At 42.9% G+C, this 25,921-nt stretch overlaps 1 protein-coding gene across 5 annotated transcripts in view; it reads left to right on the top strand.

Annotated features, from left to right (window-relative positions):
• The window catches only part of CLTCL1 (clathrin heavy chain like 1), a 35,211-nt gene extending 15,771 nt beyond the window's left edge, over positions 1-19,440 (top strand). Inside the window, exons 7-34 of one of the 5 annotated variants that reach the window (XR_007904271.1) lie at positions 209-406; positions 743-943; positions 1,066-1,218; positions 1,817-1,939; positions 2,665-2,802; positions 3,003-3,167; positions 3,529-3,709; positions 4,079-4,242; positions 5,001-5,126; positions 5,436-5,578; positions 6,140-6,374; positions 8,142-8,264; positions 8,673-8,818; positions 9,208-9,391; positions 9,582-9,774; positions 10,268-10,425; positions 10,520-10,684; positions 11,042-11,149; positions 11,482-11,649; positions 11,748-11,897; positions 12,724-12,855; positions 13,189-13,299; positions 13,854-14,024; positions 14,775-14,996; positions 15,694-15,714; positions 17,533-17,608; positions 17,981-18,115; positions 18,633-18,722. Coding sequence is in view for 4 of the 5 variants with exons in the window: in XM_051785788.1 (XP_051641748.1) it covers positions 209-406; positions 743-943; positions 1,066-1,218; positions 1,817-1,939; positions 2,665-2,802; positions 3,003-3,167; positions 3,529-3,709; positions 4,079-4,242; positions 5,001-5,126; positions 5,436-5,578; positions 6,140-6,374; positions 8,142-8,264; positions 8,673-8,818; positions 9,208-9,391; positions 9,582-9,774; positions 10,268-10,425; positions 10,520-10,684; positions 11,042-11,149; positions 11,482-11,649; positions 11,748-11,897; positions 12,724-12,855; positions 13,189-13,299; positions 13,854-14,024; positions 14,775-14,996; positions 15,694-15,714; positions 17,533-17,612; positions 18,027-18,115; positions 18,633-18,748 (4,164 nt within the window). In the remaining variant the exon portion in view is untranslated. Of the gene's footprint in view, positions 1-208; positions 407-742; positions 944-1,065; positions 1,219-1,816; positions 1,940-2,664; positions 2,803-3,002; positions 3,168-3,528; positions 3,710-4,078; positions 4,243-5,000; positions 5,127-5,435; positions 5,579-6,139; positions 6,375-8,141; positions 8,265-8,672; positions 8,819-9,207; positions 9,392-9,581; positions 9,775-10,267; positions 10,426-10,519; positions 10,685-11,041; positions 11,150-11,481; positions 11,650-11,747; positions 11,898-12,723; positions 12,856-13,188; positions 13,300-13,853; positions 14,025-14,774; positions 14,997-15,693; positions 15,715-17,532; positions 17,613-17,980; positions 18,116-18,632 lie in introns of all 5 variants that reach the window. The other 4 variants (XM_051785788.1, XM_051785785.1, XM_051785787.1 and 1 more) reach the window with 4 other exon arrangements.
• Positions 19,441-25,921: the final 6,481 nt, after the last annotated feature.

Here is a 25,921-nt window from a genome sequence, read left to right as displayed (position 1 = left end):
ACTTGTTGCAACAAACGTCATGGAAGGGAGCAACTGACTATTTGATTAATAATTTTTTAATCTCTCCTCGACCAGAACTACTTGGAGGGGAACTTTTGTTTTTTTAATAATCTGCTGCTTCATTGATGGGCTGCATAGCCATGTTGCTGTATTTCACAGTAGCTGTGGAAGGGACAGTACTCCTCAATACTCCTCTTGTCCTTTCCAGGTGCTTTCTGTATGTGTTGAGGAAGACAACATAGTGAACTACGCTACGAATGTTCTCCAGAATCCTGACCTGGGCCTGCGGATGGCCATACGGAGTAACCTGGCTGGGGCAGAGGAATTGTTTGCCAGAAAGTTTAACACGCTGTTTGCTCAAGGAAACTATGCAGATGCTGCTAAAGTAGCTGCATCTGCACCAAAGGTAAAGCTTAGAAGTCATGGGGATTTGCCTCTAGCTTAGTCAGTATTTGACATTCAAAACATAAAGTGCTGTAATATCAGTCTTAGTTCTCTGCAGTCTTGTAGTGGCTCTGACTAATGTATTTTCTTGAATCCCATAAAGGAGCATCTGCCCTACTTTTCCAACCAGACTGGACTTGCTGTGGCCACTGACTTCTTGCTTGAATGTCATTGGTTTGATGGTCTCCATCCTGGAGGTCTAACAGCAGATGCTTCAGTGTATAGCTTAGCACCTGTTTTTTTGACTAATATTCAGTCTTCACTAATTAAACATCGCTTTTCTCTTGTGCCTCTTCAGGGAATTCTACGTACCAGTGATACAATTAGGAAGTTCCAGAGTGTACCAGCTCAACCTGGGCAGGCCTCTCCCTTGCTCCAGTACTTTGGAATATTGCTTGACCAGGGCCAGCTGAACAAGTTTGAGTCTCTGGAGCTGTGTCGCCCTGTCCTGCAGCAGGGCCGTAAACAGCTCCTGGAGAAGTGGCTGAAGGAAGACAAGGTAGGCTCGGTCATGATACTGGCCTACTTCTGTTGCCTTGTAACAGCTGAGTGTGAACAATACTTTTGTTGATCCTACATCTCTGAATTCTTCTGCTTGACAAAATACCCCTTTGACTTCAGCTGGAGTGCTCAGAGGAGCTGGGGGACTTGGTGAAGACGGCTGACCCAACCCTTGCGCTCAGCGTCTACCTTCGTGCTAACGTGCCAAACAAAGTGATTCAGTGCTTTGCTGAAACTGGTCAGTTCCAGAAAATAGTGCTGTATGCTAAAAAGGTAAAGTTGTTTATCACAAACTGCAGGCTCTATCTTATGTTTAATGTGTGCATTCTCAAGCTATCTTCTGTGAGATAAGTAGGAAAGATTGAGAAACAGTGTTTTTGTCATAGTGCAAATCATAGTGTATTACTACAGTCTGAACAGTCTGCAAAAAATAAAATTCAAAACATCCAGAATTTTATGAACTATCAAATTAATAGACTGGCTTAAGCTTATTCTAGAGAATAAAGATAAGATTCTTCCTAAATTCATAAGACTTCTGGTTTGTGGTCTGTTAAAAAAAATTGCCTAATGTCCACTTGTAAGTCTAGGACTTTACTTGATAAATGGCACCTTAAGACTGTTGAAAGATTTGTCCCAAGCAGTTTTCTCACCTAGCAAGAGAAATGCCCTGGCACAAGTTCAGTTACTAAGTAGGTGAATACTGAATTTCTGTGTCAACAGACAAGCAGTGCTTTTGTTTGAGAATTCCTGGGAGATGGGGGATGGGCACAGCAAGCTCCCAGCAGTTCATAGTCCCTATGCTAAAGAATCTGAAGGCTGAGCAGATGTGTAAAGCTTCTTAAACATGCATGACTGTTTCTGAAATCTCTAGGTTGGCTATACCCCAGACTGGATCTTTCTGCTGAGAAGTGTGATGAGAGTCAGTCCAGAGCAAGGCCTGCAGTTCTCTCAGATGCTGGTACAGGATGAGGAGCCACTGGCTAACATTAACCAGGTGATGCCTACAACAAGAGTACTGGTCTCTTTCTAGCCAGAGGTAATAGCATAGTACCATTCTGGGCACTGGTAAGGCTAGTTCAGAGCTCTAGTTATCTGGTTAGAGAGTTGACTAAACTAATCTAGTCAAGTTGGGTTACCATTAAGTCTTTAAACACAAGTGTGTTCTCAAGTTCTTGTGGAAGCTCTCTGGTTTATTGATAACAAATCTGCCACAGGCTTGATCTAAGCAATAGAGTGTTACTGTCCTACTGTGGGCTTTAATGGAACGTTACTTCTTCCCATGCAGAGAACTTACAGAAGGATGAACAAATAAATCTAAGCTGAGTACTGGCTGCCAGTGGCCACTTGTTAAATGGACAGAGAAATGAGGCAGCATTTCAGTTATTTAAATAAATAACTGAATCTACTTCTTGGCTTTTCTAGTAGCAACTATCCCAGCAAGAGAGAAGGGTTGGGATTTGCATGCTATGTTAGAACTAAATAGGGTGGGTGGCAAAAGCTGGCATAATAGCTCAGAGTAATGCACTTCTTCCATTCTAGAGAAAAGCACAGTGTAAAACTTGCCTCTCTGCTGCCATGGTAGTAATCCTATGAAAACAAAGGGAATGCAGCATGATGGTGCTGTGATGAGCTGCCTTTGTAGCCAGGCTGTTGGTATACACAGAAAAATGTGCATGTGTGTACACAGACCCCCTTCTCTAACTTGACCAATCTCAACAGATTGTGGATGTGTTCATGGAGCACAGTCTCCTTCAGCAGTGCACGTCCTTTTTGTTGGATGCCTTGAAAAACAACCGCCCTGCAGAAGGACACCTTCAGACAAGGCTCCTGGAAATGAATTTGATCCATGCCCCGCAGGTAAGACCTCTTAACACAGTTCCTCCAGAAAGGGGAGAGACAGCAGTAGACTTGAACAAGAGTATGATGCCTAATACTGATACCTCTAATTAGTTTGGTAACATGAAAGACTACTAAGTCACTGCTGTGACTTTTCAACAACTTATAGGCTGAGCCGCTGTGATTCTCTGACAGTCTGAATATGAAATGTAACCTCCTAGGTTGCAGATGCCATTCTTGGAAACCAGATGTTTACACACTATGACCGTGCTCATGTTGCCCAGCTGTGTGAAAAGGCAGGCTTGCTTCAGCGAGCGCTGGAACACTACACGGATCTCTATGATATCAAACGTGCAGTCGTTCATACTCACCTCTTGAATCCTGAGGTAAGTCTGTGATACACAGTAAGGAAGTGTTCACTTCACTTGAGCTTTCAATCTGTATCATTTCTGCATCTGCTGTAAGATGGTTTGTAGGTACTGAAGTAGCACAGGTAGCTGTGGTTCAAGAACATTTGTCCAGTTACTGATTAAAGTGTAATCTATACTTCCAGTGGTGGGTACTTCAAATATTATTTCCAAACTGCACTTTTGTAGTTGTAAAGATGGTGTGTTTCTTTTTAAGTCTTTGCTCTTAGTGCGTGGAAGATTTCTCTCTAGTAGCTGAGGTAGAAACTGCATAGTTGGCACATCTTAGAAGTCAGTGAAATCCTGTATAAGTTACTGAATAAAATTTCTGTCTCTGCAGTGGCTCGTGAACTTCTTTGGCTCACTCTCAGTTGAAGACTCTGTGGAGTGTTTGCGTGCCATGCTGTCAGCCAACATCAGGCAAAACCTACAGCTGTGTGTGCAAGTTGCTTCTAAATACCACGAGCAGCTTGGTACCCAGTCTCTTGTGGAGCTTTTTGAGTCTTTCAAAAGCTATGAAGGTACAGTATTAGAGGGAAGCAGCATACTTGGAGGCACTGCTTGACTGAAACTAATAGGAAGGATTGTGGAGCTTTTATGGGAGAGGTACTTGTCACATGGCTGGACCTCAGGATGCATTTATCAAAGTGAACTCATCTCAGCGAGTTCTATGGGTAGCTCTGTTCTAGATAAGTTCTTAACCCTTTTGAGTAAAGATCAGAAAGAAAGATGAAACCTGAAAGAGGGGAAAAGAATCCTGATATTTCCTGCAGTTGAATGAAAGCTTCTCTCTCAGCAGGATTGAACTAAGTCACAAGCTGAAGACTGTACAGTCTGCACTTGCTTCACTTATCCTTCTAACAAGGTTAAAAACATGTGATTCTTTCTAGGACTGTTCTATTTCTTGGGTTCCATTGTAAACTTTAGCCAGGATCCAGATGTTCACTTCAAGTACATCCAGGCAGCTTGCAAGACTGGTCAGATAAAGGAAGTGGAAAGAATCTGCCGTGAAAGTAACTGCTATAACCCAGAACGAGTGAAGAACTTTCTGAAGGTAAGTATTCTGCCCAGTGGATTGAAAAGTTTTACGTATGTTTTGCTTAGCAGCAGAACTACAGCTTTCTAAGGGAGGGAAACACCAAGGAGGTTTAGCAGGCATGGCTGTGATTCTGTGGGGCTGGAATAGGAATCTGATCCTATTCCAGACATAAAATAGATCCTTCTAGGCTACCTCTGGGGAAACAAGCCCAAATTCACATTCCCTTAAAACTAACTTGTATGACATAACTTGTACCAAACTTGTTAATATGTTGTCACATAACAATAGGTGAATCCAGGCTGGCAGAAGGAAAGATTATGTTGAAGTATTCAGCAGGTGCCTTATCAGGGGTATTGGCTAGACAAGGCTTACTAAAACTGCAATCAGCATGTACTACAACACTTTGCATGCTTTGTGACTGGTAAAATGGGATTTTAATGTCTCTTTGTTTTGCATCATCAAGTTCTTGGCCCAGCAACTATCTTCTGAATTGACACATGAATGATAGTGATGTTGAAGCCAGACATGTAGGCCTAATGTGGCTCTTCATGAAGGACTTAAAACTTGACTGATAGACCAGCCACATGGTTGTTCCATAGTGGGTAACTCGCTTTTGAAGTCAGTTGTCTGCTTGGTAATCCTAAATGGGAATGTATTGTGACTCCTAGAGCCAAGGGAACGTGGTCAGTCCTTTCTGCTTTGAAGGCACTTGAACGAGAGTGGTGGTTGCTTACTGGTCACTTTTTTTTTTTCCTCCTCCCCTCAAAATACAGGAGGCAAAGCTCACAGATCAGCTTCCTCTGATCATTGTCTGTGATCGGTTTGACTTTGTTCATGACCTGGTGCTCTATTTATATCGCAATAACCTGCAGAAGTACATAGAGATCTACGTGCAGAAGGTAAGGAGAATTCCATGTTAGGCTCCTGTTCTTTCCTTCCCTGGAAGGAACTTAACCTTTTAGTGGACTACAGGATAATCTGCTGTGTCTCTTTTCTGCTTGCTCTTTACTGCATAGGCTCTTCAATAAGCCTTTTGTCTATGGCAAACATATTTTTCCTGGAATTCATATACAAGTGCAATAGTTACTTAAAATTCACTGCTCTAAAGCATAACTGAAGTTGTTAACAAGAACTTCCCCTTGTGGAAGACTGATGGTGGGTTATTAGTAATGTTAATAACTGATTTTAATGATGGTGGCTTATTCTAGGTGAATCCTAGCCGTATACCAGCAGTGGTTGGAGGGCTTCTTGATGTAGATTGTTCTGAAGATGTCATCAAGAACTTGATCATGGTGGTTAGAGGGCAGTTCTCAACAGACGAGCTGGTGGCGGAAGTGGAGAAAAGAAATCGGTAATAAAAATGCATCTGTAGACACCAGTGTCGGGCTTTCCTGACCCTGGTATACACAAATGGAACTGGATGCAGTTGTGTTAAATGATACAACATTAATACTGGTTTACTTCTTTATACAAAAGCAGTTTAGAGTTGTTAGTCAATCTCTTGATTATTTGGGCCATACAGGAATGCCTGACAGCACTGTGTGATGAGTGATGGCTTTTGAGCATTCCTGTACAGCCAGCCATGGGATGTGCCTTTGGAGTAAATCTGGATCAAACTGTCTTGGCAGTCTTCTTGTAGATGCACACCAGTTTGTTAATTAGTTTCTAGTTACCTGTAAAATGAACAAATGGCTTTAAGTGTGAACTGCCAGCTATAAAACTAGTGGCACCTGCAGCCTTCCCTGATGTTAAACTGCACTCATTTAAGACTCATTAAAAATAACTGGCTGGTCTGCATTTGCTTTCAAGTTTGACCAGCAGACTTGCTTAAAGGGAAGGCCAGGTGTGGAAGGGCAGCTGCTGAGCATACCTCTGTCTGACTTGTAAACCTGAAATGTTTGTTTCTTCAAAGGCTTAAGTTGCTGTTGCCATGGCTGGAATCAAGGATTCACGAAGGCTCTGAAGAACCTGCAACCCATAATGCTTTGGCCAAAATCTACATTGACAGTAATAATAACCCAGAGCGCTTCCTCCGTGAGAATCCTTACTATGACAGCCGTGTGGTCGGCAAATATTGTGAAAAGAGGGACCCTCATCTGGCCTGTGTTGCTTATGAGAGGGGGCAATGTGATCTGGAACTCATAAAGGTTAGAAAAACTGCATTTGTAAACATGTTAAAGAACTACTTGCTGCCTGAAGTGGAAGCCTAGCTGGCTGTCAGTCTAACTCTTGCAGTCTCTGTCTAACTGTCTTGCAGTCTCACTCAGGAGTTGAGGCAGGCAGGATTCTTCTACATGGAGACAGTAATTTTTATGCTGATGAGAAGAACTTGCACTGTATGTCCAAACTACAGTTGTGTAACTCTGCAACTTAGAAGTACCATCCATGTCTTTCATCCACTGATTCTGCTCAAAATTAATTTTTTATTAGGCCCAGTTAAGGCATATGCCTACCATTAAATCTTTGTTGTTTTGAGCCTTGAGCACTTGATCAGCAGTAGGGACAGACTGTAATTTAACCTAACTCTACAGTAAGATGAAAAGTTTCCGTTAAACTAGAACAGAGCTTGTAATTCTCCTTTATTGTGACTGACCCTTAGAGTTGATCCAATACTTAACTGGAAGTGAGGAAAATAAATACTGACAGACAAACTGCAAGGACTTCTTCCAATAGCATTCCTCTCCTATCTTAAGCTTGTTATTCCTAGAACCTCCCTCAGAAATTCAAGGGCAAGTGAAATTCTCAGGGTTCTCAAACACTTCCTTGTCTCAACACAAACACCACAGCTTAATGCTGGATTGTAGTGCTTGTGGCTGCTGAGAAAAACAACATTCTTTTCTCCTACCTGCACTTCCATACTAGTATATGCTGAGAATGTCAGCTGTGAGTGTTAGAATGGTAGTATAATCTAGGCTTGCTGCTGAAAACAGATGACTTTCCAGCCTGAAGCAGTTATTTAAGTAATACCTCCACTGTAGCTGTTAAAGAAGTGTTGGCTGCATTTGGCTCCTTTATTTCAGGATGTGAAGGTGCCTCCAAGTTGTTCTGCTAGGAAACTGCTAGGATTGGCTTTAACATTCTGGTTAACCATAAAAACCTGTCCATACCAGTTTCTTCCTTGAACTGATGTTGTGAGCAGGTGTTTCTGGTTATGGAGAAAAGATCTTCCTAGTGAAAGAATTATTCTTGAGATGTTGACTCCCAGAAGGCTCAACTCCTGCAACTAAGAGATGTAAAGTGTAAAGCGAAACTGTCCTACAACTAATTTGCTTACACAAGCTAATTGGGATACTAACAAAACACGAGCTGTTGCTGTAAGATAGAATAGGGCATGGTTTCTACTCTTCTAGCTGGAAATCAAAGCTAGTGGCACTAATAAGATCATGACTTGCAACTCTTCTGTGGTGCACTTCTGTAGGAGATTTCGCATTTATTCTGTACCCTTATCACTTTAACAGGGGAATCCAAGCCACTTGCTACTCTGAACACCTCTAGTGTAAAGCTAATGACACCAAATACATTACCCTATTTCTAGCTTTGAACACCAGCACCGTTCCTCAGTTCACTGCTTAACACTGTCCAAGGCAAGTTGCTCCCCTTTCTAGATTTAAAACTTAAGTTCTTCAGGCTTCTGCAGGTCTTCACTTCAAACAGAAGCAAATAGTTACTATGAAGCTACTGTCACAGTATCTGTGTGTCAGGCAAAACCAAGAGAAGCTATAGGAATTCTGCTGGAGACCTTCTCCATCAGCCTTTCACGTCAGAGGTTGGGTAAGAACTTGTCCATGGCATTTAGCATTGATCAGCAGTTAGTTCTAGTCAGTCTTCTAGACTGCCTGATCCATAGCTAGCTAAACCTGTCCTGTGGTGCTGACCCTTAGCATCAGTGCCAATCTGTGTGACTTCTCCCTCAGGTCTGCAATGAGAACTCCCTGTTCAAGAGCGAGGCTCGTTATCTGGTGCGCAGGAAGGACCCCGAGCTCTGGGCAAACGTCCTGGAAGAAAACAACCCCTTCAGGCGGCAGCTGATTGACCAGGTACAGCAGAAAGGCTAAACTTCCACTGTGTGGAGACCTTGGGACATCTCAGAAACATTAAGGAGCATTAAAGTAGCACTTTTCCCCCAAGGCCCCATTTCAACCGTACAGAAGTTTATAAGAGTTTGAGTGGCAGGTATTAATTCTGACCCTCATGGTCAGAAGATTTGGTTACCATTAAGATATTTTTCCTGTCCTGTGGAGTGACCTGCCTCTAGTGAATTAGATCCCTGTCCAGACCCAGGGTGTGATTTCACTTCTGTTTCATACACAACTATTAGCTCTTCCTTGCTGTCTGTGTCAAAATACTCTCAGAGTTCTGACACTTTAATTTGTAGTTCACTGGAATAGGTTGGCAAATATTTCATTTGGGGAAAACACTTAATACATGCCTGCTTTTAAATCTAGGTTGTCCAGACAGCTTTATCAGAGACACAGGATCCAGAGGAGGTTTCTGTAACTGTGAAAGCTTTCATGACTGCTGATCTGCCTAATGAATTGATTGAGTTATTGGAAAAGATTGTCTTGGATAATTCTGTATTCAGTGAACACAGGTAAGAGGAGAGCTTTGTCCTCAAGTTTAGACTATTCAGTGCCTTTGTTTAGGTTGTGGAGTGACCCAGGTTATTTTGGGTTTCTTGGTTGCAGTACCTAAGCACTCTTCAATGTGTATAATCAGGAGAAAAAAGAGAATTTAGAGTGCTCTGTGCTTTAAGAACAGAGCTTGTTCACACTATACAGTTTGCAGTGATGTACTGAGAAAAGAGAACATTGATACTGGTAACCAGTTTCTTTCTGAAGGCAGATGTCGGTGGTTCTCAGTCTGGGGATGAAAGGTTGTTGCTAGTGACAGCAAGTGGGTGTGTTTTTTCACGTGTACAATCCATGTCACTTGAGCAGGTGTTGCCGTGCACTTATAGCCTCTGCCTTCTGTTAACCAAAGGAACCTCCAGAACCTGCTGATCCTGACGGCCATCAAGGCTGACCGCACCCGAGTGATGGAGTACATCAATCGCCTGGATAACTACGATGCCCCAGATATTGCAAACATTGCCATCAGCAATGAGCTGTATGAAGAAGCCTTTGCTATATTCAGAAAATTCGATGTTAACACTTCAGCAATTCAGGTGAGGCGTGGTTCCTGCATGACAGTATGGAATGCTTCATTGGCCAGAAATGGCTGTTTAATGGACAGAATGGCTGAAGCAATTAGCTTCATATTGCTAACACAAAGTGGTATATACAGTGAAGAGTTCTGTTAGAAGGGGCAGTGTTACAAAGCTTTGATTTTTGACTTGCAACTTCAATTTCAAACAGGTGCTGATTGAGCACATTGGCAACTTAGACCGTGCTTATGAATTTGCAGAGAGATGTAATGAACCAGCGGTGTGGAGCCAGCTAGCCAGAGCACAGCTCCAGAAGGACTTGGTGAAAGAAGCCATTGACTCCTATATAAAGGCAGATGATCCATCTGCCTACATGGAAGTTGTTCAGGCAGCTAATAGAAATGGTAAGGCAAAGCATCCTTAAACTTCAGATTGTTTGGATATGAGCTAGGTTATTGCATTTACATTGAGCAGCAAGGATTCTCAAGACTTATGAATTCTGATTCAGAGGAAATGGGAGCAGTACATGGAATTGATGAGTCAATGTTTAGTGAGATTCCTGTCAACAAGCTTGTCTGTGTTGCTACCCTAAAGAGAGACTTTCCTATGGAGTAATTTGGACCGTTATCTGAAATATAGCCAAGTATAGTATATTTATGTAGCTGTATGTGGCAGACTTGCTTGCCAACTGGATTGCAGAACAGTATCAAGAAGGTCAACCTTACATGAAGGTGACTTGGTGTTTAGCAGGGAATTCTGTAACTCAGGTACAAATGGCTTACTATCATGGTAGAGGAGATCCTTGAGCCTGCTAGTAAAAACTGTTCCTAAGGTGGGCAGGGTGAGCAATACAGAATCACTGAACACAGGATCTTAATTATCTCTTCTCTCTTCCAGATAACTGGGAGGACCTAGTGAAGTTCTTACAGATGGCCAGGAAGAAGGCTAGAGAGTCTTACGTAGAGACAGAACTTATTTTTGCTTTGGCAAAGACTAATCGTCTGTCAGAACTGGAGGAGTTTATTAGTGGCCCTAATAATGCCCACATACAGCAGGTATGTCTTGACCACAGTTCCTGTGTACGACTTGCTGCTTAGCTGACCCCCGAGAGCTGCTGTTACCCTTGTTTGCCTTGGGCTCCTAATCCAGGTCGGTGATCGCTGTTATGAAGAGGGGATGTATGAGGCAGCAAAACTACTCTATAACAACGTATCGAACTTTGCTCGCCTGGCCTCCACCCTGGTGCACCTCGGGGAGTATCAGGCGGCCGTGGACAGCGGCCGCAAAGCCAACAGCACGAGGACTTGGAAGGAGGTAACTTCAACTCGTGGGTTTTACTTGTCTCCAGAATGTGCTCTGTTGTTTGTTCTAAGTATGTTGCTTTAGCTCTGGTAGCAGCTTGTGAACTGTTTTGGCTACAGAGTATGTCTGTAGCTTTATAACGTGTTCCCTTGCCCAAGATATTAAAGCTTAATTTCAAGATTTAAAGCTCAATGTAGAATGAGTGACAGATTTTCATTCTAGTACAAGAATTAGGGGAATACCTATTTGGAAGTGCTAATAAACCTCAAATTTGCTAAAGCATTGCAAAATAACATTCCCTTTAACATAAGGAGATTAAGTATTGCAGTATTGTCCTGTTAACTGACTGTTTGCTGACTGTCATTACAGGTGTGCTTTGCTTGTGTGGATGGAAAAGAATTCCGCTTGGCACAGATCTGTGGCTTACACATAGTCATCCATGCTGATGAACTTGAAGAGCTGATCAGCTACTATCAGGTCAGTCACTGTTAATGTCCAAGAAGACTTACAACAGCATACTAAAAACCCCTGATACCCCGGGGGGCTGATGTTTAAATTAATTTTTCATCTATCTCCATTTCCTCATGGCTACCTGCATTTTTTCTGTAGTAAATAGAGCAGTGATAGTTTTCACTGTCCCTTCTTTTATAATTCTGTTGCCTCATTGGAATCATGTCTTGCAGATCTAAGCACTTTCATTTGGAGAGAAAATCAAGGCATATTGAATTTAAGTAAACATGCATTTTAGCAAGCTTTAAATGCCAGTTGGTTGTGAATTTGCCATTAATCTTTATTTTCCTAAAATCCAGGATCGTGGCTACTTTGAAGAATTGATTGCCCTTTTGGAAGCTGCTTTGGGCCTAGAACGTGCTCACATGGGAATGTTTACTGAACTTGCCATCTTATACTCCAAATTCAAGCCTCAGAAAATGAGGGAACATCTGGAGCTCTTCTGGTCTAGAGTTAATATTCCAAAGGTATGCAGTAAAGTAGCTCTGCTGCAAGTGAAGGTGGGAAGCTGTCAGTGAATCAAACTGATGGATTTTTTTGTTTGTTTGTTTGTTTATTTTATTAGGTGCTCAGAGCTGCAGAACAGGCTCATCTCTGGGCAGAACTTGTATTCCTCTATGACAAGTATGAGGAGTATGACAATGCAATAATTACTATGATGAATCATCCCACTGATGCCTGGAAAGAAGGGCAGTTTAAAGACATAATTGCCAAGGTAAGTAACTAGTTAACTGAAGCAAAGTGCTGAAAGCTTCTTTCAGGACAGAGGCAAAAATGCACAACAGAATTGCTGTTTAGAAAATGAGTTTGCTTAAGCTACTACCCAGTTTTCCTGCTGTACTTAAAGCAACTTCCAGTTAGTTTAGCACAAAGAACCCATCTAATCTTGCACTATTTCTTTTCTGCTGTACAGCACATGCTGTTGAGTGGCAGCAGCTAGCACAGAATGTTTTCAGAGGCTGCTCAGGATCATAGGTCACAAGCAAGAGGCCTGACCTCCTTAATACCTTTGAGCTGACTGCTGTCTTACTCTGAGGCTGTAACTGTTCTTGGAAGATTTCTCAAGTGTTTCCAGCTGTTTCAATGTGAGAAATGGGCTAGGCAGTCCAATGAATACAGCAGAGCATGGTGAACTGAGGAATTGTTTAGACAAGATTTAAGACTGAGTATACTCATACTGATCTTATGGGTTTCAAGGAAACAAAGACTGTTCAAGGCTACAGCCTTTACTGGCTTTGGGAGCTGACAAATGGTCACATTAACTGTAGTGGGCTACCTGTGCCAGGATCTCTTAACTGTGGATGGGTTAGAATTGGTTTGTACTATCCCTGGTAGAGCTGTGACTTCACTGTCTGGAAGCAGATGGCACAAGAAGCAGTCGTAAGATTAAACAAGAATTCTGCTTTAGTGTAAAACTTCTGGCCTCTAGGAGGAAACTTAAGCCTTTGTTTAGGAGTCAGACTTTGCTGAGTTAAGTAGTCTGAACTAAGCACCTTAGGCTTACTTGTGTTCGCAGTACTAACTAGTGTCTAACCATGCAGGTGGCCAATGTGGAACTGTACTACAAAGCCTTGCAGTTCTACTTGGACTACAAACCTCTGCTGATCAACGATCTCCTGCTTGTGTTATCTCCACGACTGGATCACACCAGGACAGTCAATTTTTTCTCAAAGGTGAGTTTAGGAGATGGGAGATGAACAAGAAATCCTCTTGCTCAAGTGTAGGATACTCCAGGCTCTGGCTGGAAAACAGGGTTGGCATCTGTTGGGTAGCTTTGCCTCCAGTATAAAGGACTGAGAAGCAGCCTGGTCCTGGCTTGATATTGGGAAGTGCTGGAAGAGTGAGCATAACTGGCCTAGGAGGCTGTTTTATTTTACTTCTGGCAATAGAAGGTGCTGTGTTTGAAGGGTCCTAACATCTGTAATAACAAGTGGGAACCTGTTTCAGGAGTATGCAGTGTCAGGATTGATATACTTAATCTTGTATTGGAAACCTCTTCCTTCCAGGTTAATCAGCTACTTTTAGTAAAGCCTTATCTGCGTTCAGTCCAGAACCACAACAACAAAGGAGTTAACGAAGCTCTTAACAACCTTTTAACAGAGGAGGAAGATTTCCAGGTAAGCCCCAAAACACAGATTTCTAAGCCTGAGGGATGCTCCTCTTTCTCCAACAAAAAAAGCTGCTGACACAGTAATTCCCTTGAGTAGAAGATAACACTTCTGCAATGCAACAGAGAGAGGAGGTGCAATCAGGCCCTTTGTGGGCAGGAGTGTTGAGACATCAATGATTTGCAAAAAAGCAGATGCCACAGATGTTTTTCTAGGGACAAACCTCACAAAGGTCAGTATATCAGGTGTGCATACTCTACTGGGCAGCACTTCTGTAAATAAATTAGTTTCTGGCCCCATTGGCTTCTGTTTGAATACATTCTCTGTCTTTTAAAGGTAACTAGCTCTTTTGTGTCTGAAGTCAGTATGACCAAGTTAGCATCTTGCTTTGTTAAAAAATACCTTCTGGAGAGGTGCATGAAATGTGAGTAAGGAGGATGTAGCCATAGTATCAGCATCCAGCTGGCAGAACCCAAACACCTGTGTACCATGACTAGATGTTTCCCTACTGTAGTTCTTGCCTGCTGCCATCTGGCAGCACATGTGACAGCTCTGTCTGACAGGGTTTGAGAGCTTCCATCGATGCCTATGACAACTTCGATAACATAACGTTGGCTCAGCGTCTGGAGAAGCACGAACTGATCGAATTCAGGCGCATTGCAGCGTACCTGTACAAGGGCAACAACCGCTGGAAACAGAGCGTGGAGCTCTGCAAGAAAGACCGTCTGTATAAGGTGAGCTCATGAGGCTGAGGAGTCTGAGCTATAAAGCACAGATCTCCTGGATAGTGAATATGTTTCCTGAGTTTCAGATCTGGAGTTCTAATTAATCTTAGCCCTTGACTTGAAGTTTAAGGAAAGATTCCTGGAGCAGAAGTGTTTGCAATTTGAAATGCGTGTCTTAAATCTAGTTTCATAATGTTGTCCTGTACTTGGGGATCTATCTGTATCAGTCAATGCCATCTCTACAGTTACCTGTATCAGTATGGAACATTCTCCATGGAACTCAAGACTTGTGCCCGTGTAAGGGTACAGATGGAACATGACTAAGGTGGTATAATCTTCAAGCCTGCAGTGAGCTGACATGGGCCAGTTTGTGCCTACTCTGTGTAAATATCTCCTGTCTTGCCACATGGCAAGCAGTTGATGCAATAATCTCTCTTGCTCTGGGTAATCCCTAATATCTAATGGTGAGGTAGGTGGGGTACCAGAAAGAATGTTTATATTCTCTACTACAAAACTAGGCAAAATGTCATCAGGTCACTTCAAGTACTTAAGGAAAGCCTCTTGGATACTGTTAATAAAGTATGTGGTGTGCCTCAAAGCTGGTGTGTACTGTATCTTACAGAACATACCTGGTGTTAAAGGCTAACTAACTTCATGGTATGCCAAATACCTGGCTTACCTAGCTAGCAATAACATGTATACAAGGTGTAGAGCAAGATGTTGGCAAGGGTCAAGCTTAACTGTTGTTCTTTTCTGTAGGATGCTATGCAGTATGCTGCAGAGTCCAAAGATGCAGAGCTGGCTGAGAAGCTGCTCCAGTGGTTCTTGGAAGAAGGCAAGCAGGAGTGCTTTGCTGCCTGCCTTTTCACGTGCTATGACTTGCTGCACCCAGATGTAGTCCTTGAGTTGGCATGGAGACATAACATCATGGACTTTGCAATGCCTTATTTCATCCAAGTGATGAGAGAGTACCTTACCAAAGTGAGTATTGTGTGGGCTAAAAAGCTAAGACTTCAGTCTGCTGTGTTATTTAGCATTATGCAAACCAGAGCTCTTTGTGTATATTTGGAATATTACTGTTCCTCATAGACTGAGTCTTCTTGGAGTTCTGTGGGGTTCATCACTTCAGGCTAGCTAGCAAAGTTTGTAAATAGATGCCTTGGGACTTGAAGAGGTCTAGTTAAACATAAGCGACTGTGCTTCTGAGAGCAGCTCCACAGCTGATGAAACTGAAAGCTGGGTGAGGACAACACATATATCACTTACCTTTTTGTAACTGTGAAAGTAAAGTGCTCTGTTTTCTTGATACAGACAATAGAGCTTTTGAGTAACTAATAGTGCACATTATTCCTGCATTGGCTATAGGGATAGACTGCTAAAGATGTTGTAGGGGTTTTTTAATGGAAAACAGAACTTTAGATGTGTAGTCTGGCTGTACAATACTTATACCAATAGCTGGTCCTCAACTGAGAGAAGAGAGATTCTGATCATGTGTGGTCCTGAAATGCTTGTCTCAAACAACTCTAAGATACTAAGCTAAGGCCCTGCCTTAGAAGGCTCTAGGGTTGCTTAGGAGATCATAGTAAAGAACTTCATTAAAATGAGCAATTTAAAAGTGACTGCTTCAGGTTGCTTCTAATGAGTCATGTTAAGTATTCCCCTCTGAATTTTCTTGCAGGTTGATGGGCTGTTCTATAAGGTGACACTCTGATTTCAAACTCTTTGTGTTCATTTGTGTCCCTCAATATCCTAGGTTTCTTTTACAGGAATCTAGCTGTAGCTTCTGCCAGAAGAGCAGTGTAATTTAGCTCTAACTCATTTCCTGTTCACTTTCTAATGCTAAAAGGATAACTATTCACAAGCAGCTTGCAAATCCAACCAGACTCTGCTCCTCTTCATGGGAAACAGAAACAATTGAGGAGGACTTCAGTGTTTGGGTTCCTGGTCACTGTATTACAGATATCTTGTGGCAGGGAGGATGCTGTTCATAAGCAACCAAAAGCAGTTGCCATGGACAGGATGTGTTCTAAGGACAAATTGCTTGTTACACTGTAAATTACTGCAGTGTGCAATAATTCAGGCATGGTGAGTTTGAGTAGTGCCATGAAGCTTCTGTAAAGTTCTTGGCTGTTGCTATGATGAAATTACTCACACAGATCTTAAATGCCTCCTACTCCTGGTATTCCCCTCAGGAGAAACTTGCCACACAAGTTTGCCTGAACCCTTCCATGTGAGGTTTAGGTCTAAAATGATGTATTTTAAACTGCTGGTTGGATTTACAAGTAATCACATGTACTAAATACGGGATAACTTGCCAGAAGAAAAATCTGCATGGTGAAAATGGTTTACAGTGAAACTAATTTAGTCTGTTGAATTAACTGCAAAACATGGAATTGGAGAATGGGCTTTATAAGTGTGGTGTGTCTAAAATTGTCATGTAACTAACTTCAAAAACACAAACAAATAGACTAGTTTCAGTGGGGTGTGTACATCTTCCAGAACTTATCTGTCTTTTCTGCATAAAAAGGTGTTGAAGCACAGAATAGCCCGTGTCCCAGAAGGGGCCAGGCACGCAGGGTATGATGACACTCATCTGGAAAGCTTTTGAGCCACTTTTAGGCAGCGGAGCACACGGGTTTCAGCTTTCCCGGAGCTGCTCTTGCCGCGTGTTCGGGATGGCTGCTCGGCATTCCCGCTGTTTGCCCAGCTGAGGGCAGGACTGCGCTGCTGGCCAGGCACTGGAGGGCAGTGCCGGGGAAAGGCGAACCAGACAGAGCAGGAGTCCCAGGAGAAACAGAACAGGACAGGTAGTTCCAAACGGGTAGCTGTCAGGTACTTTGATCCATCAGAATTTGGATAGCATTTGTAACACCATTTTTAGCGTTGTGCTGAAGAGCTGTTAGGCTGACAGCTATAAACAACCCAGTAAGAGACCTACTGCCACTCAAGTTACTAATTTGAATTGCAAACTTGAAAAAGTTAGGGAAACTGTTAAACACAAGATCTAGATAACATCTCTAAAATGTAATAGAGACCCCTCTCACAGCAGTTCTCAGACCAGATACGATTCTTGCAGTGGGAAAGGAGGATGAGAAGCAGCTGAAATATAACACTGGGCTAAATGTAGGTTTGTCCTGGTTGTTAGTACTGCAGGTACCTAGATGTGAATCTCTGTGTTTTTTGTTGTTTTTTTTTTTTAATGCCTTGCAGTCTTCACTCTCAGTGGTTCTGAGTTAACAGTGACTAGAATAGGGCCCCAAAAAGTGCTTTGTTTGGAGGTAATGAGTTCTCATCTGCATTTGAGAGTTGTTGTTTGTTGCAATATACCTAAAATAGTTGGGAAGCCAGGTTTACAGCATAGCTTACTGGGAACAGGCAGAGACTGGAGACTTTAGTAGTCTCCAGCTTGGACTAAAAAGGAGCACTTGATAGCTGAGGTACCAGGCATGAAAAGCTTCACACAATGGTGCAATTCCTAGACAAGGCCTTCATAAATCTCCTGTTCACTTCAATGTAGGTGGATAAACTTGATGCTTCTGAAAGCCTAAGAAAAGAAGAGGAACAAGTAACTGAACCTACTCCAATAGTATTTGGTAGGTGAAAGACTTAGTTTTAATTATTACCTGTTGTCACTCTGATATCTTTTTGTGGAGGCAATTTACATGACTGTGTTCAGTCAAAGTAAAGTGGTTTCAACTGGAGAGTAATTGAAATGGTTGTCTCTGCTAGATGAACTGCGTAAGCTGTCCAAGTGACATCTCACTCTTACAGTAATTCTGCTCTTCAGCTAAAGTATTGCTCCTCTTACATGGCTCAGAACTCTACCTTAGGAATACTCTTTCAGTATGGTAGCAGGACAGGGGGTACCAGGGTGTTGCCAAACCCAGGAGTAACTTACAGAGCATGCAAATTCCTCCTCTTATTCCTGTCTGAGGAATGTGTCTGCTTTCTGCTCTTCCAAGTAGAAAGGCAGACTGGCTTTCTAGCTCACCCATTTTAAGACATGTGCAGCCAAAACACCATGGCTGTCCTCAAGTGTGCTGCTATTCTAGAAGCCCTTCTGAAGAGGCATTCTGCTAACAAGCACCCAGAAGTGGCTGGTAAGGGAAGGATGTGACTGGTTCACTGTCTGATATAAATGTTAACCTGAATTTAACATATGCATGAGGCATGTGTGGTCCTAGTGATGAAAACAAATCTGTCAAGGTATGTTCAGGCCTTTTGCAGCACTCTCCAGACTGTGAGACCTAACAGACCTAACTATTTGCTTGAATTGCTTTACTCTCCAGATCTGACCATGCATGGGTTTAATATTGGTTTGTTTGGTTTTCAGCATGGTCTCTTCAAAACAAGCCCACGTTGATCATGCCCTCAAGATCAGTTGATAATATCTTCCCTCTGAGTCCTGCCTTGCCTTTGTAGCTTTCTGGTGGCAGGAGCAGATGGCCTGGGTGCCCACTCTGTGGTGCATGTTGGGTGATAGTGTGACTTGAGAGTGTCTGCTTGCACAGGGGCTGACTTTTAGCTAAAGCCTCATAATCCTGTCCCATAGTACACCTAGCAGTAGGGAAGCTTGGGATCTTGAACTAACTTTCTCTTTTTCTCGTGCTTTTCTAGGCCAGCAGTTGATGTTAACAGCAGGCCCCAGTGCAGTACCTCCCCAGGCCAACTTCCCATATGGATACACAGCACCAGGATTCACCCAGCCGCCTGTTTATGGTTTCAATATGTAACTAGCTCTCTGACAGACCTTCACTGTCTCTGTTCTCTTCCTTCCCGTCCCTCTTTAACTTCTCCAAGAAGTACAATGGTCCTAAAGGCACAGATGACCTTCTGTTGGCTGAACACACTTGCTGCCCAGCTCAGTGAGGAGACTTCAGCAGGATGCCTGTTACTGTTATTTATTGATTATTGTCCGGTTACATTTCAACCTCTGAAAGGCAGCTTTTGTTGATGACATTGTGAGACTCTTGTCTGAAGTTAAGGCACTATTTCACTAACTCATATAGCAATAACTGCTTGAGGCCAGGGGGAAGAGAGCATATTTTTCTTTCTTTTGCAAAGCCCATTGGAGGCAGCTGGGGAATTGCCTGGCACCAAGTTGTTAAAGCTCTAGTTGAAGCTACTGAAGTAGCAGGGTTGTTAACAATTCAGTGAAGCATCTCGTTAATAATGGATTGTTGAAAGGTTGTGTACATCTGAACTACCCCATTTTATTTGCATTCTTATGTGCAAAAGAAAATGGGCTTTTCTGATATTTGCGCTCTGAATGCTTAGAGGAATATTGGGAAAGTTTCTTTTTCTGGACAATAATGCTGTTGGAGTTCAATGCTGTTGGGGTTCAATGCTGTTGGAGTCTGTTCTATATTTTCTGGAGTAGATCTGAGACTTGAAGAAAATAAATCTTCTCATGCCAGAGAGCAAACACTTCCCAGATCCTTTTTGTTTAACAAGAAGAGAGCATGTTACTTATTGACGTTAAATGGTACTAAAAGACACCTCAGCTACGTGTGGCAAGAGAACATAGGAGTGTGCATGGACTGCCAGAGTACTAGAGATGCAAGAGCACAGCGTCAGGGTTGGGGAGGGGGGCACACTGCTAAACATTGAGGCAGTAAGGAGGGCCTTAATCCTGACTTTTTTATTTGCACCTTTAACTGGTTCTGGCATTGGCTTCCTGCCACACCATGTTCTGACCCTGTCTGGTGGGCAGAGTCAGCACCCCCTGAACGAACAGGGGGCAGCCACTCAGTTCTGCTGTGCTGCAGTAGGATCGACAGCGTGTCCATCACCCACCTCTTCCTTTGAGAATGCCAACAGGGATGTATGATTACTTTGTGCCACTTCAAATACATGTATCATTAACGTTTTATGTACTTAGATAACAATGTATAATTTATGGTTATGAATCTTGTGCTAATCTTGAATATTATAAAAGTCCAACTATAAATGTAAAACTGCAGTATCCACCGTGTGGTTCTAGTCTCAATATCTTGGGGGTGGGGACTGGTTGGTAGTACTACACTACCACTCATAGCATCAGGTTTCTTGATCTGACAGCTGAGGATGCCAGGCAGGAAAAGGCAGACCTGTGCCAAAGCACGTAACAGGGAGGGCCTAGCAAGGAACTTAAAGGGAGTTGTGGTCTCTTCAGCAGACACATCAGCACGGTCTGTCACGTGGGGAGGGCCTGCTGCAGGAGGCTGTCACATCCTTCCATGATTCCATTCACAGAACTGGGAAAGCTCCAAGGACTGTGCTGAGGGAGGTGCTGCAATAAATGTGTTCTCTGTGATCCATGAACACAGCAGCAGTAGTGCTCATACTGAATCCTACTTGAACAGGGCAAAACATCTTTAAGTGCAAACCACAGAGATTGCCAGGGTTGTGGAATCCGTAACAGCAGGCTGTGCTTTGGCACAGTTCTAACTAGTGTGTTGTCTCTTTTGGTCACCCCACTGTGATGGCAATGGCACAGGGATGTGGTTCCACCCTCCTGATGATGCCAGAGTGCTCCAGGCATTGCTGTAACATACTAACCTCAACTTTGTACTGATTAGGATTCCCAGGTCAGCTTGAAATGCCAGGCAGCTAATGAGTTCAGGGGAATTCCATTTTATCCAGACTTACTCGTGGCAGGAATTAGCCAGGTAGCTTGCTGTTTTCAAGGAAATGTTTTTATCTTGTAACCAGTTTCTTGTGGGTGGAAAGGAACTGATGACCAGCTTAGTATGATTGTAGAACTTTCTTTCCTCTCAACTTAAAAATGTGCTGTGGCTTTATAGCAACAAATACAAGCTGGTGATGGAACACGGTGAAGTGCTGATCAAATACTGGAACAGCTCCTGACCTGTGGAGAATTGAGCTAGCCTGGGGATCCTTAATAGCTTCAGTCTGGAAATCTAATTACAGGAGTGACTGAGTTCTCAAGGAAAGCAAAGCTGCCAGCTCTGATGAACAGTCTTGCTTTAGTTGCTCTCCTGGTATCTAAGATCTTGCTAAGTATAGTGACTGTCTTAAATTTTGTGATCTTGCATTCTAAAATGCATTCGAAACCATACCCTCCCTGCCACTACAATACAAACATACCTAAAATGTGGAACAAACTCTTGCATAATGGAGTACTTCACTGTTTCTTTAGCAGTGAAGTTGTTCTCAGCAGGAAATAACCCCTCTTTTAGGGGGATAAGTGGAGGATTTAATTCAGTTTATGAATTTGTAGCGTCTGAGTTCTTGAAAACTTGGATAAGATTATTCTGCAGAAAGTCTGCTTTAAAACTAAGCTTTTTGCTAATTCCCACCATTTCAGTGAGATGGGGCAGTGCTGTACTGTGGAATGATCCCTTCATGCAGAATGTGCTGCAGGGTGCAGCAGCTGGAGACCAACTTTTCCAAGTTTCTGTCAGAGAGTAACTTGCTTAAAAGTACATGCAGGCTTTTACTGCCTCATGCTTTCCCTCTGGGAAACACAGTGTGGATCTCATGTGTAATGGCTCTTGCTATTTGTCAGACCTTAGGGGAATCTTCCCCAACCTGGCAAACTTTGGGCAGCTACACATCTGGCACCAGAGAAGACAAGGAATTCAAACCAGAAATTTGGGAGGAATGCATCTCTGGGGTAAGTCCCATTTCTTACTGGCTACATGATTGTGTGATATTTTACAAGACTTCTATTTTCCCCCTCCCCTTTTAGGGCTCTATAATTAAACTGCAGTGTAGCAGAAGGCAATGCTCTGAAGTCATGTTGCTCCTTTAAAAATTCTAGGCAGATGAAGTCTGTTCAAGTTTGTGCAAATTATGGACATGATACAGCAAAGACAGTAGTAACTGTAAGGTCCAAACCTTAATTCTGATTCAATAGATTCTTTTTTTTTTTTTAGCAGCTGCAGTGCTAAGCACTGCCACTTTACAGCAAGACACAAGTCCTTCATAAGGCTGCATGAAACAAGGAATGACTTCTTTTTTTTTTTTTTCCCCTAGCAAATCCAGCAACAGTTACTCTTAAGGATAAGAGATTCCCTCTGTTTTTTTGAACTCTAAAACTGACAAACAAGCCCTTCATTGTCTGATGCCTTCTCAGATGAGTGTGAGTAACTTTAGAACTTGGGCAAAGCTGACAGTCAACTGGTGTGTAAGTTAATGTTTTTGCTTGGATGTGTGACATCTTAATTGCAGGCTAGAACTTGGCCTCTGAGAAACTCCTGGTGTGGCTGAACCAGCATGACAGTGCATTCAGTCTGTACTGAAAAAAACCTGAGGCCAGAACTGTAAATCTTGGAATGTGTAGCAGTGCATGTACCAGGTTCTCATAACAAGTGTGTGTATTATCTTGTGACACTGTATTTTTATGTGCAATACTTCTTTCAGTCTTCCTGGGTCCTTCTTGTTCTGCTGTAAATGGTTTGGCTCTGCACTGACTGTATTTCCTTTTTTGCTTTACAGAGTACCCCAAGACTGCTTCAATCTCATTTGTTTCCACATAAGGACATAAGGCTGGAAAATGCTTAACACCACCAGAGTGCTTTGTGACGCTGGTGTGTAATTAGGTTGTGGTTTGCCAGTGAATGAGCACTCGCTATAGCAACCTGCAGGTGCACCAGTCCAGCTTAATGGATCTGGAGTCTTTATTCTGCTCCATCTCTTGCTCCAGCAGGCTTCCAGCCTCCAGAGGGTTTGTCACTACTCTGGCTTTCTCATTTTTCAGCACTATGCGTTTTCTGCGGGCACCTTTCCAAAGGTAATGACAGATCCTGACTCATGTTTTTAACTAACAAAACGCTGCAAAATTGTTTGCATAGGTATGTGTTTCAGTCTACATCTTTCAGTCTGGAGCCTTTGCAATCTTTCAGGAAGGAAGCAAAGTCCATCTGTTTTCTTCTTAGCTAAAACAGACTATAAAACTGCCAGCTTTTAAGCTTAAGATGAATTTGAAATATAGTCAGTGAAGTCCTATCTTGTTTTTACGTGTCAGAAGTTAAAAATCCTGAGTCATGTTCTGAGTTTGTCATGCGTTTTCTTGCATGGTTCAATGACTCAAGGAGACTTTTTTTTTTTTTGTCTGCTGTGGTTTTAATCAAGACTTTAAAATTTGTCTAAAAATCTCTTATTTCTCCTTTTCCCCCCAGTGGTTATGAAAGGAAGGAATCACAAAGTCTTCTGGTATGTTGTTTTCCACAGCAGTGAGGTCTCCAATATTATGCAGAGCACAAATTCCCCAAATACTGCTTATCCAGCTGGGAAACTAGGGGTGGGTTTGGGTGGGAGGAGATGGTTAATAAATCTCTGAATTGCTCTCCTTTCAGAAGGTACTTTTTTTTTTTTTTTTCCCAGTTAGGAGGTAGGGACATGGCCTCATCTAGGATAAACTGCTGACAGGGTTTGTCAAGTGGAGTAGCTTTGTTGAGTAATATATCCTGCTGTGAGGGATTCACAACCGTGGTGTGGTAGCAGAGTGATAACCTGTAAATGCTGTACATGTGTTTCACTCTTCTGAGATGAGTCAGGCCCACGCAAATGTGAACGTAACAGGGACTTCTGTGAGGCTCTTGAGAGGCTCAGCCCTGGTAATCTCAGTGAATAATCTTGAATAGCAACAGGAGCTCTTCTTGTATGTGTGCTCAAGTGGGAATCGTGGTAGTTGTTAGGAACAGCATCATCTTCCTTACAGTCACAGCAGCTCCTGCTGCACGCGCTTGAAAGCTGGGGAAACGTTGACTCAAGTCTGCAGTATGAGCACTTCTCCTTGGAGCCAGTTATGTGCAGGATCTGTTTGCATAAAGGAGTTGTTTGGTCTTGACAGAGAACCTGAGAGGAAATGAGTTTTCTTATTTTACCCTAAGCCCCCAAGTGATGGGGATTAATAATGCATGGCAAGGTTTGTAGTAGTTGTTGAGTTGTAACAATTGTGATAATACAGCTGTTTATCTGGTGAAATGAAGAGATTCTCTGGTCTGAGGACATGAAACAGGAAATTATCTACCCCACACTGACCACTCATGGCCTCTGAAACCATGGTGTGCTGCCTGGTGCTAATTAAATAAAAGTAATAATAGTAATTTCGGGGGGGGGCAAGGGAGGAATAAGTTGGAACAGATCAAGCGTGGTCACTGTTTATGGGCTTCCTAGGATCCAGAATGCTCTGTCTGCAACTGGGGTTTGTGTTTAAAAAAAAAAAAAAAACTGGTGAAAGTTGCTTTCATTTTCAGTAGTTCTAATTCTGATGATTAGGCCTGGAGAGACGCCATGAGGCACATTGGCCGCAGGAGCACTGGACTATGTATTTCACAATTCTTGTGTCTTTGTGTGCCAGCAGAAACAAGCATCAGCCACCAGCAAGTAAAATAGGTTCAGCTTATCAGAGGGTTGTTTCCATGAAAATTCCTGAACTGAGAGCAGTAAGATACCGGATTTGATGTCCTCTCTGTAACAGCAGTTGCTCTTTTATGCTTTGACCACCCATTTCTCAGGAGATGCTCTTGACTGTGCAAGCCTGGTCAAGTATTTACTTTCACATAAGTCATGGGATGTAAAACACCCCTGGTATTTCAGGGGTTGCTTATCGTCCTTCAATGCTTCTCCTTTAGGCTTTCTGCTGACAAGTGGTGTTAGCAGCTTCTTAGAGGTCAAGTCAAGATGACTTGCAATCTGCATGTGCTTAAATATGAGTAATCCTTTCCCTGTGCAGCAAAGTAAGCTCTGCTGTGAATCCCATTGAGCCTGATGTGAATTAAGCATGTGGTGTGGTATTTTCTTGAGCAGGATGAGGTGGTGCTCAGGCCTTGCTGGCTTGATGATCTGGGAGTCTGCAAGAGCCAGTGTTTGTTGTGAAGGTACTCGTGGCCTCCCAGCAGTGGGTGTACGTGTCTGCAGGCAGATGTGAATGCCATGCTAATTTGATGGAAAGGTATGAGGAGTGGCAGAGGTCAATCAGAAATCCAAATGCATTTGCATTTGTTTGCCATCTTTGAAAGGATTTATCTTATCTTTGCCATTCTAATACTGCTAAGCTAAGCACTGAGTAGCTGCTCTGCATGTGTGACTGGGCCTATGACTGTTTCTGCCTTCCATGTGCCCTTCACATGTTAATTCCCTCCTCCTTTACTTCCATGTGCTGAAGGTGGGAGGCCTTAGACTTGGCCTGAGACCACCTCAATAGACTTGCCTCTGTGACTGTTTTAACTCTGTTGTGAAATCATGTACAGTTCTGGCCTCATCTGGGGATACATTCTGCAATCCCAGTATGTTTGCTTTTAACCCTGGCAGAATAAAGGTGCTTCAGTTTCCCAGAGGGTCTTTCTGCTGGTGGTTTAGCCATGAAGCCAAGGCTGTGTAGCTGCAGAGTGAGCTTTCGGATGGGGCTGGCAGCTGCCCAACTGCTAAGTCTTGTTAAGCAAAAATTATGTCACAGAGCACACAGAGAGCAAGTCTGGGCAGGAGCATGTTCTGTGCATGGCTGGGGGCGACTTCTTACACAAAATGTTCCCTCTTTGGAATAGAGTGGCTGCTCCAGATGTAAGGGAGAACACAGCTCCGGCATCCAGCTCCAGTGTTCCCTGGTTTCTTTGAAATCCAGGATGGAAATGAAAAGAGCTGGTTTCTCTCCCTGCATTTCTGTAAATACAGCTTTTTGACATGAACTAGTGCACGGCTGTCTTCCTATGTCTGCAAGTAATGCAAAAACAAGTTGTGATGCAATTTGCACAACCTAATTAGTGAGGAGCATTAGATAATAAATCCCCCTAAACAAACACAACCCCCCTAAGCCCGGAGTGTCAGTGCACTAACAGCAGCCTTTTAATCAGAGAATGTTTTGGTTTCTCTTCCGCCTGCACTGGACGTTCACGGGCCCTCACTGTCCCGGGAGCTTCCTGGTCTCTCTTCCTCACTAACTGAACCAGAAATGACTC

This window comes from Manacus candei, unplaced genomic scaffold (assembly GCF_025592945.1).
Source record: "Manacus candei isolate 608988 ecotype Guabito, Panama unplaced genomic scaffold, ASM2559294v1 h1tg000020l, whole genome shotgun sequence".
In the NCBI taxonomy this organism is placed as follows: Eukaryota; Metazoa; Chordata; class Aves; order Passeriformes; family Pipridae; genus Manacus; species Manacus candei.
The sequence above is the reverse complement of the archived record's forward strand: the minus strand, read 5'-3'. Positions and strand labels throughout refer to the sequence as shown.